This window comes from Cyrtonyx montezumae, unplaced genomic scaffold (assembly GCF_038088225.1).
Source record: "Cyrtonyx montezumae isolate F1298 unplaced genomic scaffold, pur_monq_1.0 scaffold_8, whole genome shotgun sequence".
Classification (NCBI taxonomy): Eukaryota; Metazoa; Chordata; class Aves; order Galliformes; family Odontophoridae; genus Cyrtonyx; species Cyrtonyx montezumae.
Genome location: NW_027072089.1, coordinates 84548032 through 84562777, shown reverse-complemented (window position 1 = coordinate 84562777; position 14746 = coordinate 84548032). Strand labels below are relative to the sequence as shown.

The 14746-nt window shown below is 41.5% G+C and overlaps 1 protein-coding gene across 1 annotated transcript; it reads right to left on the bottom strand.

Annotated features, from left to right (window-relative positions):
* Positions 1–2473: 2473 nt before the first annotated feature.
* Positions 2474–13952, bottom strand: LOC136058891 (mitochondrial calcium uniporter regulator 1-like). The gene is made up of 8 exons (XM_065752674.1): positions 13781–13952; positions 13587–13700; positions 12241–12344; positions 10129–10230; positions 8498–8539; positions 6536–6616; positions 3640–3693; positions 2474–2542 (listed from the first exon to the last, which is right to left on the bottom strand). Exons 1-8 carry the CDS (start codon positions 13950–13952, stop codon positions 2474–2476), a joined length of 738 nt encoding a protein of 245 aa, XP_065608746.1.
* Between the last annotated feature and the right edge of the window lie 794 nt (positions 13953–14746).

The window sequence follows — 14746 nt, the reverse complement described above, 5'->3', positions numbered from 1 at the left end:
TGCTGCTGGAGAGAAAGGTCCCACTTGGAGTCTGTGGCAAAGAGCCTCTGGGGAGACCCGAGGCCGACCCCTTGGATTTTGGAGCAGAGCGTACAGGGGTTCAGAGGAGTGCTACACTCCAACTGAGAAGGAGATTTTGGCCGCATACGAGGGGGTTCGGGCTGCCTCTGAAGTAATTGGTACTGAGACACAGCTCCTCCTGGCACCTCGACTGCCAGTGCTGAATTGGATGTTCAAAGGAAAGGTTCCCCCCACCCATCATGCTACCGATGCCACCTGGAGTAAGTGGATTGCACTGATTACACAGCGAGCTCGGATGGGGAACCTCAACCGTCCAGGAATCCTGGAGGTGATCATGGACTGGCCTGAAGGCAAGAAGTTTGGAACATCCCCATCAGAGGAGATACCACGTGCTAAAGAGGCCCCACCATATAACGAACTACTAGAGAATGAAAAGACGTATGCCCTCTTCACTGATGGATGGTGTCGTATTGTTGGGAAGCATCGCAGATGGAAGGCTGCTGTGTGGAGCCCCACACGACGAGTTGCAGAGGCCACCGAAGGAGAAGGAGAGTCAAGCCAGTTTGCGGAGGTAAAGGCCGTCCAGCTGGCCTTAGATGTGGCTGAACGGGAGAGGTGGCCCGTGCTATATCTTTATACTGACTCTTGGATGGTGGCAAATGCTTTATGGGGGTGGTTGCAGCAGTGGGAACAGGACAACTGGCAACGGAAGGGTAAACCTATTTGGGCTGCTGAACTGTGGAAAGACATTGCTGCCCGAACAAAAAGGTTGGGTGTAAAGGTGCGCCATGTAGATGCTCATGTGCCCAAGAATCGAGCTACTGAAGAGCAGAAAAATAACCATCAGGTAGATCGAGCTGCCAGAATTGAGGTGTCTCAGATCGATTTGGACTGGCAGAACAAAGGAGAGCTATTTTTAGCTCGGTGGGCCCATGAGACCTCTGGCCATCAAGGAAGGGATGCGACCTATAAGTGGGCTAGAGACCGAGGGGTGGACTTAGCTATGGATGCCGTTGCACAGGTTATCCATGACTGTGACACATGTGCCATAATTAAACAGGCCAAGAGGATGAAACCCCTCTGGCAGGAAGGGCGATGGGAAAAGTATAAATATGGGGAGGCGTGGCAGGTTGATTATATCACCTTGCCACGAACTCGCGATGGTAAGCGTTACGTGCTCACCATGGTGGAGGCGACCACTGGGTGGCTTGAGACATACGCAGTACCCCACGCTACCGCCCGAAACACCATCTTAGGGCTCGAGAGACAAGTCCTATGGCGACATGGCACTCCAGAGAGAATTGAGTCCGATAATGGGACTCATTTCAAAAATTCTCTTGTGGATATCTGGGCCAAAGAACACGGCATTGAATGGATCTACCATATCCCCTACCATGCACCAGCTGCTGGTAAGATCGAGCGCTACAACGGGTTGTTAAAAACCACGTTGAGAGCAATGGGTGGTAGGACATTCAAGCACTGGGAGAAGCATCTGGCAGAAGCCACCTGGCTGGTCAACACTAGGGGATCAGTCAACCGAGAGGGTCCTACACAGTCCGGCTCCCTACAGACCATAGAGGGAGATAAGGTCCCTGTGGTACATGTGAGGAGCATGTTGGGAAAAGCGGTGTGGGTCCTTCCAGCCTCTGGAAAGGGCAAACCCCTCCGTGGAACCGTTTTTGCGCAGGGACCTGGGTGCACCTGGTGGGTAATGGATAAAAATGGGGATGTCCAGTGTGTCCCACAAGGGAATTTGATGCTGGGGGAATGCAGTCTGTAATTACGTGTGTATGTATGTATATATATATATATATATATGTTTCTATGTAACTCATGTTATTACTGTTTGGTTATGTATAGATGTGTGTTAAGCATGATGTGATGATGTGGAATAAGGGGTGGAATGTTGTGGTTTTGTGGTTTTGATGCCGGTATTCCACATCAGAGCATCACGCAGCAGTGAAGGAGTTAATGCTGTGGGAGCAGCAGAGGGGAGGGGCGGAGCTCCGCACCGGATGCAGGCGGCGCTCGGTCTGGGCGCGTTGCTCTGGGCTGCCGTGGAGGTTCAGCACGTGTGCTTCCCCTGCAGGTCCTCCTTAGCGTATAGCTTCTGGTTTGAAAATTTTTCCTCTCTCTTTCAATTGTTCAATTTTATTGGATTTAGTAAAGTTACCGTTCCTGCTCAAATCGTGCCGTTGTTTTCTTGTCGACCCATCCCTTCCCGCTGTTTCCCCCTCCCCCTCCCGGAGCGCGGCTCTGCTCGGGCGGCCGCGCAGCGCGGCCACTGACGCAGTTTCTTTTTCTCTCCCCTCTCCCTTCTCGGTTTTCCCTTGGGTCACTGTCACGGACAACACCGTGACAAGAAGTAAGCACGATTCAGTTAACCCTAATCCTACTTAAACAAGAGCGCCTCCAAGCCACAAAACATTTAGTTTCAGTTTTATACTAACAATCACAATTCCAGTCCAATAGATGCTATTTTTCTGCCTGTTTGCGTCAGAGCTCGATCTTGTTGTGCATGCTAGAAAATAAAACAAACATAATTTGAACAGTTCCATGTTTATTTAGAAATGTAACCCATTCCTCTCAACTGTACTTCCAACTCCTCCTTAAATGTACGTTAATGAAGTAATTTGCATTCAAAGCAAATGAGTTTTTTCCTAGCTTGCCATATCTAAGGAATTGAACTCAGTACACTTTCATCGCACGTTCAGTAACATGTAATCTAGAACATGGCAGAACTGGGTGCCTTCTTATCTCAATCTAGCAGCATAATCACTCACTTTAATCTGTCACCTGGCCCACAGACATTCAAGTCACATCTCAATTATAATAGCTATTGAGAAGTCTAAGAGACTCTTGTGATAGAAACATACTGGAGAAGCATGAAAACGTATGGATCCTTAGAAATATCAGAATAGGTCTTTTGATGTAAAAACCATGTCTCCTTCTTGCAGTGAATTCTACTGCAGAAACGTCTACAGAATGACGAAGTCAGAATCTGATTATGACAGAAGACAGGACTTCATAGAAAAAAATGAGATGGAATTATTACTCAGAAAGGACTGAAAGATCAAGCTTGTAAAGTCAGAACAGCTGCTGCTCTGGTGCTGGTATTTTCAAATCATCACTACTGAAACGTTGTCATCAGTTAATGATTTATGACTAGAGGTCTTCCTGTGAATAATTCTCTACAGTAATGAAACAAAACGAAGAGGAATACTTTAGTAAAGGTTTCTGCTAAAATGAAGCCAAATCAATCAAGATAAGTGTTTCAGTTCCACTGAACACGGAAAACGTCACTGATTTAAAGAAACGAAAAGCAACCTTAAGTGTTCTGCCTACAGAAAATGCTACATACTTGAAATTTCAAAACAAACCAACAAACAAAAGCCCACTGAACAGGTTATGATGTACTAACATATATAAGCCTTCCTATTCTGTAGATGCTAGAGTTATCTGTACCACTATGGAAATACATAGAAAAATAACAAATCTCAATGACGTTTTGTACATTGAAGTGTGTCTAAGTGCATGAGCAGCTTCAAAAATAGTACCAGCTCTCTAAGACAAGTAAAAAAAGCTTTGTTATATAATAACAAGCTACCAAGTTGTTACCAATTCCACTATTTCTGTCCTCATTTCGAGTAGTTTTCTTTCATTAAGTGAATGCTGGAAGGGAAAAACAAAAAAAAAAGACAGATAAATATGATATCATCCTTAAGCCTTTTCCCAAATGCTTAAAAGCACGCTTCCTTTTCTGTTCTTTGCTTTCCAGTTTTCTACAAAACTGAATCTGAACGACCATGTTGTCCGACAACACTTGAAAGAGAGTATTGCAAGGTGACTGCTGTCACTTGGAAAGCTGAATTTAGACAGGTGTTCAACACAAGCTGGAACAACGAAATACATTAAAAAGCAGCTGGCAGAAAAGTTGGCAGACCTGCATTTTGACCTGTGATTCTGAAGAGGAAATAGGGCAGTTAACTAACTCACAGAGCATACGAATGCCAAGAAGACTGAACCATCTGCCTTCTTCAGTAAGGGGAGTGGTTTTTAAACTGTCATAGCAAACTCAGCTACCAAAGATGTTTCACCAGCATTACGGCAATTCTCTATTCAAAATTTTGAAATGGTCCGAACAACACCTGGGGAACACCACTGAAAATGCTATATTTGGTAAACATAAAACATTTGCATCTCATGTCAAGTCACTGGTTCAGAAACACTTGAAAGATAGGTACTATAAATCAGAAGTCCTGGTTTACTTAGAAACTCTGGTTATCTGGATTGAAGGAAAGGTAAACACATTCAAGAAGCATACCTTTAAGGCAGGTTTCTGATACATGAACAGGCATTATTTGACATCTGTAATGGTTCCTACCTGCTACTAAAGCAATTCAGTTACTCCTAGGACAGCTGCTAAGCCATCAGTGCAGAGTATTAAGTCATCAGGCTCCCATCTCAGAATCCTCAGTTACACAGCAATAACTTCATCTCCTGATGTTCCCATGTGAAAAGTGACTTCTTTTTCCTTCCAGTCTAGAGGTATATCTCACTTTGTCATCAAACTCAGACTAACCTACATAAACGCCTCAGCGCTGAAAAACTCTCTTTAAAGATCCAGAACACTATTTGAACTTCTAACAGATCTAAAGATCCAATTAAGAAATAGCATAAGGCTACAAACATAGAAAAAAGAGACAAATAATAATGTGTCTATAATTAATAAAACATATGTTACTAAATTCTGCAAATTGATGACAAGGACAAAAAAAAGAAATCAGTAGCATATATTGTCTCAAAGTGAAATTCCTCAACCTGTTAACATGGCAAAACATTTATAAAACAATGCAATTTTTAAAAGTCATGTATGAAGTTTAACATAACAGTGCCCCATCCCTGGAGGTGCTTGAGGCCAGGTTGACTGGGGTCCTGGGCAGCCTGATCTGGTAGGTGGCAACTCTGCCCACAGCACGATGGTCTTTAAAGTCCCTTCCAATGCAAGTCATTCTATGATTCTGCATGGACAGAACCACATATTAACAATCTGGTTATCACCACCAAAGGTAGATTTACATTTAAAATAAACAGTGTAACACATAGATTGAAATAGTTTCTGCTTAACTATGTATAGGTGCTGTTATCAAAATAGATGTTTTCTGAATAATTTATATTCTGCAAGCCACTCTGTTGATGTCTGCATTTGTTCAAGTTTGCCTTGTGGCTAGAAGCTAGGTCAGCCCCAAGGTTTTTAAACTGAGCTTCAAGAAACCAAAATGCATCCTTTTGTTATAAAACACCAAAACATGTCTGTAATAATACAAGTACATAAGAAGAAAGGCAAGGTTAACCCCACTCTGAAGTTAAACAGGGAGATTTCCCCTTAAGTCCTTTTTTTTTTTTTTTGCAGTTCAGAGAAAATGCAGTTCTGTCAGATGCATCTTGATATTTCTAAACAGCAAACTTGAGCGACACAGTGATGCAAGAGCACACGAATGTAAGTGAAAGTTTGTTCCATACTTCAGGATTTTCAATTCAATCTGTATCGTTGCAGATATAAATCAGGGCATAAGCAGATGTGCATTAGGTAATGAAGACTTCCACTTCACATTTGCTGGAGAGTGAACTTATTAAAAGATAAAGCATTTAGAGTTTGAAACATAAGAAATGGCTGACATGAGTGCTGGCAAATTAAGATAATCTCTTTCAGCATTAATCTCAAGCAGGCGACAACTTCAAGGGGGCATACACAGAAAGTGACTTACACCCCAACATTTCTTACTGTTGAGATTGCAAGTAAATATTACTTCTTCATTACCCACCTGTGATAAAGGGACTGAATTAAAATTTGCAGAAAAATGTCACTAAAAGATGTGTCCATTTCAATGATGAAATTCAGGTTCATAAAAGCTATTCAAAAAAGATCTAAAACCAAATTTCTACTCAGAGTGCTCCATCTAATGCAAAATTATGTATCTTCTAATTTTTCATTTCTGTTAATCTAATTAAAACGCTTGTCAATTAAATTCTACACATATTTCAAAGTCAAAAACAATCAGAATCAGTATCAGTTACAATGAAAATTAATCACAACTACTTTCACAACACATACTGCCTGACAGACTAGCCACACTGAATTCTCCCGTTACAGGGAAAGGAAATATCTTCAGTAATGGCAAGATAATGAAATGCTTATACTTAACTCAGTGTGACGATATATTACTAGCACAGCTCTAGAAAATCTCCAGGCAGCTAGTTGGAATGTTTAAATGCAAAAAACTGAAATATTTAACCGTAGTACATTAATGTCAATACTGAAACAATATCAAAAGAGACAGACATACAAAGAAACTCCCCACCACTGTACCCCATATTACAGCATTCAAGGATGACTAATTTGGATTAATAGCATCTTAAAAAGGAATAATACTACAGATTAATATTGAACAGACGTTCTTATCCAAATTCAGAGATTATTCAATTTTTAGATGTTTCTAAGAAGAAAGTGAACAGAACTTTCCAATTCTTTTACTCTGCTCATCTCTAGGTTTAGATTTAGTTTGTTGTCAGCACGAACTCTGGTAATTTCATCCTTATGGGAATACAAAGGATAAAGCAGTGAACAAGAATTTCTATTTAATTGTAAGCAAAAACAAGTTAGACAAAAATACTGTGCCTCTTTCTAATTAGAGAGGAACTGGATTCTCGAGACACCCAATGTGCTTAGATTTCCTAAGTACAAGTGTTCTTGCCCTTCCACTTGTGGTCTGTAGGATGAATTCATTCTCATTGGAACAAATAAAAAACTGACTACTTTTATACCAGAACACTGAAAACAAGAGTTGATAAAGAACACAACTTTCTACAAATTCTGGGCATGTTTCATAAACCTACAACTCACTAATTTTAGAAATCTTTGCCTAGGTACACTTTGAAATTGGACTTCCATGAAGGAATCCTGATACTCAAGATAACTAAGCTCTACTATTATAAACTAAGCTCTACTATTATAAACTAAGCTCTACTATTATAAACTAAGCTCTACTATTATAAACTAAGCTCTACTATTATAAACTAAGCTCTACTATTATAAACTAAGCTCTACTATTATAAACTAAGCTCTACTATTATAAACTAAGCTCTACTATTATAAACTAAAACAGTTTACAAGTTTAAAATTTAAAAGGAAATGTTTCTAAAGACTGCATCTAGGCTCTCAGAAAAAAAACAAACACTGACAACTTAGACGGAAAATGTTTATTATTTTTAAACACATAACTTTTAAAACTATCACTAAGTATTTTGTTTCATGGATAACTCTAAGCAGTTCCTACTTCATCTTCAGTGACAGCTGACATTTTAAATTAAATTCCCTGCAGGAATTCTAGCCAGATGACACTTTGTCATAAGGCAAGCTACTGATGGGATGAATGTGTGGGAGATTCAAGAGATTGATGATGTTCTGGGATATTCTGCAGTTAAAAAACAAGTAAACATCTCTCAAATAGACTGATGTCAGCTAGACAAGACTTCATTAAGTAGTATGAATAATAATGACACTCAATTTCTATGCTAGGATTTTTGAACCTGTTGTAATTAGATGGCCTTACAGCAGGATGTTGCAATTTAATGAAAAGATTGTGTTATTTTGAAGCCTTTACAACACTGCGTCAATCTGTCCTTTAGAAGTATGAGCAAATGTAATCATTAAAATTATTTTATATTTACAGTAAAAAGTTAAATTTAAAGACATTTAAGTTAAAAAAAAAAAACCAAAACAAAGATGACTCAGATCTTTCACGTTCTACCACTGAATATGCTAACTCATATACTTATATGCAAGCAAAACAATGAAGTTCAAGACAAAAATCAGATGCTGAATGTATTTTAAAAACTTTATTCTGAAAGCTAGTATGCATTAAGCCCTTCCTAACATGAAACAGTTTCCAACCTTAATCATTTTTGCAAGAATTTCTGTCTGTGTAAAAGCTACATGTTCATCTAAGTAATAGGTTTTGAAGCAGTCTTGATGAGAGAAAGCTATTTCGACTGTAAGTCAGGAGAAGCAAACTATAAAGAGCAGAAACACAGCACTGATCTTTAAACCTGTACATAATTAACAAGTGAGTTTCCTCCAAAAAACACATTTTCTTGCTAAGGTCATTCACTCACAGGCAAGTGGGACCAAGCATACTGGTCCCAAACTTAGAGGCTAAGACATTTAAAAGCTATTTCAAATTCTGGACAGTTAAATTTAAATTCAGTTACTTGTACAGTTTACAATTCTCTCGCAATAAATTAAATACATGTGAAACTGACTTCATTGCAGCCCAATCTGTCCCCTCAATTTCAGTTTCATTATCCCATATATACAACAATCAAACACAACGTTTACAATAAAATCGTAACAGCAACATTTTTTAAGTGAATAAGAGACGTGATAATTCTTGATTATATTGGTACAGTATCTTACCATGACTTGCTTCTTTATCTGCTGGAGTTCAAGTTTTATTCTCTGGGAGAGCAGAAAAGAAATGTACATTTTAGTATTGTACACAGAAACCGACAGTCTATAAATATAGGCAATTTCAATGATTAGTAGCAATTACTATAATCCACACTGTGAAAGGAAGGTGTCTTAGTTTCAGCTGGAATGGATGTTTTTTTTTTTTCAGTGTCTGGTTCGATGCTATGTTTAGGTTCTAGGAGAAAAATAATGTTGACAACACACTGGTATTTGTAGTTGCCTGCTCAGCAGCATATACAGAGCCAAGACTACGTGCAGTGAAGGGCCCAAGGAGCTGGGAGGGAACAGAATTAAGACAGTTTACTTAAACTGGCCACAGGGCTATTCCATACCAAATGATATCAAGCAGAAGGAGTTTTGAAGGGAGTTGGAGTTCATCTCCCTCTCTCTCCCACTGCTCAGGATGCTAGCTGGGCAGCAGTTGGTATGGTGAGCAATTACTTGTGCATCACTTGTTATATCTATTATACAGACATACTATTTTCCTTTCCCCTATTTTAGCAGATAGTTTTATCTCAGCCTATGAGTTTTACTTTATTAGTTTTTAATTATCTCCCACATCCCACTGGGAAGGGGGAGGAATGAGCACATGATGGTGTGATGCTCAGCCACTTGCCAGGTTAAACCACAACAGAAGGCAGAATGAATGTGGTTTAAATCCATCTATATCCTCAGTATGTGTGTAGACAGACCCAAGTGTATGCACATACGTACTCACTCAGTAGTGCACATTTCCAAGCATCAGGACAGAAGCTAGTACTGTCCCACAGCACTACAGGTGGCCAAACGCACAGGATGGCATTAGCAAGGGTAAACACAGCCAAAGGTAAGTGATTATTCTCCCATGTTTAGCACTTGTGAGCTTGCACCAAAAAAGCTGTGTCCAGCTTTAGGCTCTCTGGTATAAGACAAATGTTGACATGCTGGAACAAGCTCAGGAGAGAGCCACCAAGATGATGGGAGACTGCAGCAAGTAGCATAGGAGTGGAGAGCAAAAAGAGTAAGCAAGACAGTAAGCAATAGGTTTGTTTAGCCTTAAAAAGAAATTGCTAAGCATCAAAATGCAGCCAGCAATTCCCTGAATGGTCTCTAGGTAAGTTCTACACTTCTAAGGTAACTTAATCTATCACTATTTCTTTCAGAAGAAATATGAAATAGGAATAGTTGTAGCATCTTCTATTAATGTATGAAAATTATTCTAACAAAAAAGAGCAACAGCTGCATCAACAATTTAGGATATACAGCTCAGTAGCTTCTTCCTCCCTCATTGCTTTCTTCTCTATTTCACACATAACCAGGAAGATTTAAGTCTTTTGTCAAACTCCACGAGACTCCCAACAGCCCATTTTTCCAGCTTCCATCAGGATGGAGAGGCATCAATAGTCTGTTGGTCAGCAACTCCTCCCAACTTTGGATCACTCACAAACTTGCTGAGGGTGCATCCTGCCCCTTCACGAGGTTATTAATAATTCGGTGTTAAACCATATCAGCACCCAAGTTTGTACCCTGGGTACAAACCACTTTTTTACATCCTTAATGAAAAACAAGTGGTACAAGTCGAAGATACTGATTTTTACCTCATTTTCTGAACGAAGAGCTGAAAGCTCACTTTTTCCCAATATAATCATATCCTTTTTCACTCCATCAATATGGGACATAACTTGTTGAAGAGCAGTCTCCTTTAAAAGACAGAAGACAAGCCTCAGGACATGTAGCCATAATGTTTTTCTCATCTGCGCGTACAAATACAACAGGCTATTCAGGTACTCTGAAATTTTTAATCTGGTAATTTGAGACTGATTATTTCAGTTTCAAAGAAAGCAAGACAGACCAAGTGAAAGTGACGAAACAAGCAAGTTGTGGTAAATCATTTGTAATCAGAAATTCTAACAGATCAGAACAGTTCAACTAATAGCCTAGGATATACTCTCTTCTAAGTCTTCAAATTCTTAACCTAGCAAAGGCTTTAGGGAGAAGGGAGAAAAGGTGCCACTGTGCTAAAAGAGGAAAGCCAGCTTCCACACCAAGACTCCCCAGTGCCACCCTACTCTTGTAACTTCCTCCTTTTCCACCTTCCCATGGAAGAGAGCTCACTCCACTTTCCTATTCAGCTGAGCAGAATCATGCACTATACTTACACTTTTAAACACTCTTCTCACTGACAGAAGTGAGCTGACAGATGGCAAACAAGCATCCTTCTTCATTTTGGAGGATGGAAAGGTCTGTAGATTCTGCTCTAGATGTTACACTATCCACATGCGAACAGGGATTCCCCTCTCATTGCTGAACTTTACCACTAATAAGCAGGTCCTTGCTTTTGATTCTGGACTAATACCATTAAAAATCTGACACTATAACTTCGTTTTTGACAAGTAAGGACAGTCTAATTTACAGCACTGTTTAGAAAAGGCTACCTGACTACAGCACTTTAAAAAGAATTAAAAAAATGCAGTGGGTCAGTGTATTGGACGTATCACAAAAGATCTGCAGGAAGACTACTGCCATGGATATCTCCTTTCTTATTGCCTGATGTGTCCAGCTTACTTTCATTCTCTCTCCTCTTCACCAAACAGTTTTCTCACATGAAGATAGCAACTCAGTTACCATAAAATTAGTTAAATCCTTTGTTTGTAAAGTGACAGCCTCACAGAGCTAAGAACTTCAGTTACTTCTTCCCACTAGCATTGCCTATTTGACTCACTTATGTGTGGGAATTCCAGCATACTAGATACTGCTAATCACATTCAAAAGATGCTTAAGTTCCACGATACAGCTAAATGTGTCTTACGCTGAATTTGGTTTTATTTCTGGAGGCTGAAGTGCCTAAAAGCATAACATAGCAATATTCAACACTTTCACGTCCACATGCTTACACAGATCTACCTGCGTACACTTTGTCTAAGGATTCCCTCCCAAAAATAAAACAGCCAATCCCCCCACAAATTCACTTCAAGTCAATGCAATTTTCTGGTAGCCAAGATGGATCTCTAGATATTCAGAATTACCAGTCTATTTCCAAGCAAGTTTTCTTCAGTTCCTCTCACCAGTTTATATATATATGCTGCATGGATTTAGAGTATACCATGAATAACATGCAGCAAAGGAAACAGAAAACTTACAAAATCAGCATCCAAAACATACTCTTCCTGAGCGTTATCAGTACATACAACTACACTAACCACACACTAAAATCATTGCAAAGAAGTTTAGCTCAATTCTAGTACAATATAAATGTCACTATGACAGAAAGATATATTTAGAAACAGGCCACATAACAGAATGGTAAATTACAGGAGGAAATCTTTTCCTTCGCTGCTGTATAACTAGAGAAAATAATGTAGGAGCTGTAAATAGTTAAATCCATGTTTAGAGTATCTCCTATGACTGAGTAAAAGCCTTTTCAGGTTAAAATAAAGCTAGGAGGAAACAAAGAAACAAACAAAGAAACAAAAAACTCATGAACATTGTACCAGATGGTAGTTCCTAAGTGTCAAGGTCCATCACAACACTTCGATAGCTGCTTGATAGATTCAAGACAAAACTCAACAGCCGGTGGATATTCAGGGATAGCTGTTCACTTTCAAGTTTTTAAACACGGTCTACCAGTAAATAATACAGCAATGTGCATTTCATTAGCAGACATACCGGATTTCAACGGACTTTAACCCTTCCACCCTCTTTGAGCTAACCTGCTGTACTTTGGTCACCATGTCCTTGTAAATCGTATCCAGGTTGGTGCTCAGGATTTTCACTAATGCAGATACAATCACTTCCGACTGTTGAGTAGTGAATCCTAAGTAAAACAAAATAGAACAACATTCAGCTGGACAGCTGATGAAGATTATCGACTTCTAATATACATTACAAAGTTTTTTAAAAAAGCAGTCAGTTATGAAAGGTAATAAAGTACATTCCTCTCCATCTAGCACTAGCAGAGCACAACCGGGCAATACAACCAAGTTCCTCCACTCCAAAATAACGCCTGTGACATAGCTGTTTCTGCAGTACAGCACTATTACAATATCAGCAAGATTAATGTTGGAAGTATTACAGAATGCCATCTCTTGTGTAATTATAAGAAACCTGGCATTCAAAAGCAGATACCTATCTTCAGTACACTCTTAAGTGGTACCATGGAAAATATGCAAATCTCAGCAATTCCCAACAAAGAGCTCTGATTTTAGGCCTGCCAAGTTCTGAGTCCATCTTAAAATACACTTTGAACTCTGTGCATGGTGAACTAGCACAAAACATAGTTTCAAATATGTGGCAGGTTAATGTTAGAAAGCAAATCTGGGGTCTGAGAGTGAGTAACTTTCAACAGCAGAGCTGCTTTAATCATTTGCCGTCACCAAAAGCGCGTACCCTTACTCCTGCTGCTATGTATGTGTCCCAGTGCTCACACAGCTGCACTATGAGCTCATTCATGTCTCAGAATAACGTCAATCAAAAAGAACTGTAGTTTGAATTACAGAATGGCCTGGGTTGCAAAGAACTTCAAGGATCATCTAGTTTCAACCGCCATGCCGTCGACAGGGTTGCCAACCACCAGACCAGGCTGCCCAGAGCCACATCCAGCCTTGCCTTGAATGCCTTCATGGATGGGGTACCCACAACCTCTCAACCACTCCCCCAGGTCCTATCACTATCAACACACGTAAAGTTCCCTGAGAGTTAGGCTGGCACACACGAAGGATGAAACTATACAGGAGGAGCCAGTGATTGGGATCCCTCCTTTCCAGCGCAGTGAGCTATCACAATGCAATTCAGCCATGCGGTCCTTCTTCCTCATGCTACTGAGGTAGCAAAGGTACTTCATCATGAACCCAAAATGATCTCTTCCCTTACGTTTTAGGGTAAGAGAAGGTATATTTTATACAGCATACACACTCCACCCCAAGAGCTGCATTTTTTTTGCAGCAGCCCACGTTCAATCGCATTCCAACAGTTGCACACTGCTGCAGATTAATTAACCGAGCTCTGCAAGCTAAGAAACCCCTCACGACCCCCCCAAGGAACGTACGTAGCAAATTACCATTTTCTTCCAGGAGACACACCAGAGCGTGAGTGTCAAAAAAAAACTTCCTACTTCCCAGCAAGGAAACACTGCCCTTGCTCTCTAAAAACGAAGACGCAGAGTCGCTGACACCTGAGAAAGACAAGCAGAACACTGACGTACTGCTCGAGCCACACAGGAGCTCCCCGCTCCCCACGCCCGCCCGCTCTCACCGCTCTCCCCGCAGCGCCGGGCCCGGCCCACGCGCCGGGCCCACACCGAGCCAACGCTGACGGCGGCCCCCTCGCGCGGACAGGCGCTGAGGCCGCGCCGCGTGGGGGAGGCGGAAGCGGGCGGGAGGGCGCCGCGGGACCGCAGCACGAGCAGCGCCCGCCTCACGGCCATGCCGCCCGCACCCGGCGGCACGGCGGGCGAAGAACACAAACCGCCGGCGCTACCGGAAGTCTATGGCTGAGCACGCACCGCCCTTCCGCCGCGGACGTCAGTCCGCTTCCGCTTCCGCTTCCGGAACGGTGTTCCGCAGTGGGGCGTGGCTGCTCTGCTGCTGTGAGGTGGAGCGCTGAGACCTTTCCGAATGCTTTACTAGAGCGGGTCGATGTTTTTCAGAACCGTTCAGAAACCCACGCAGTGTATTTTCCTTGATACTTCTACTTCAGTGATAGTCAACCGGGATATCCAGGCTAAGCACGCTGACACATCCATCTTCTCTAGCATGAAGAAACACTGCCTCTGCCTATGGAGACTGGAAGTGTGTTCGTTATTTTTCTCCATGTGAGGAGTCAGCTTGGCTGACTCTGACTCTTGGCTGACAAGTTTGCCCCATTTTTTACTGTAATCTTAGCTGTTTGGACCTCCTAGCCACTTTGACTTCCAATACAACCACCACTGACTGGCTTCTCCAAGCTCTGCAGGCTGCTTTGGACATCTTTCAGGGCTGCTCTGCTCAAAGGGTGCCTGGGCCAGTTTCTGTGGCACCAGGAGGCATGACCAACATCATCGTGAAATGAGCTTTGTGCTGCTCCGTGGTGCAGGCTGCTTCGTGCCTGGCTGTAATGTCTACGTGGCTTCACAGAAGGATTAGCTCCTGTTCAGGAAGGCAGGAAGGACAACCGTTGCCTGGGTTGCATCAGGCCCAGGACTACCAGCCAGCTGGAAAGTTGCCCCGCTCTACTTTCTGC

Coding starts and splice junctions, on each gene's coding strand:
- LOC136058891 (XM_065752674.1), bottom strand. CDS start 13,952: ATGGCCGTGAGGCGGGCGCTGCTCGTGCTGCGGTCCCGCGGCGCCCTC. Junction 13,701..13,780: donor CCGGCGCTGCGGGGAGAGCG/GTGAGAGCGGGC, acceptor TGTCTTTCTCAG/GTGTCAGCGACTCTGCGTCT. Junction 2,543..3,639: donor GGACAGAAATAGTGGAATTG/GTAACAACTTGG, acceptor TTTATTTTCTAG/CATGCACAACAAGATCGAGC.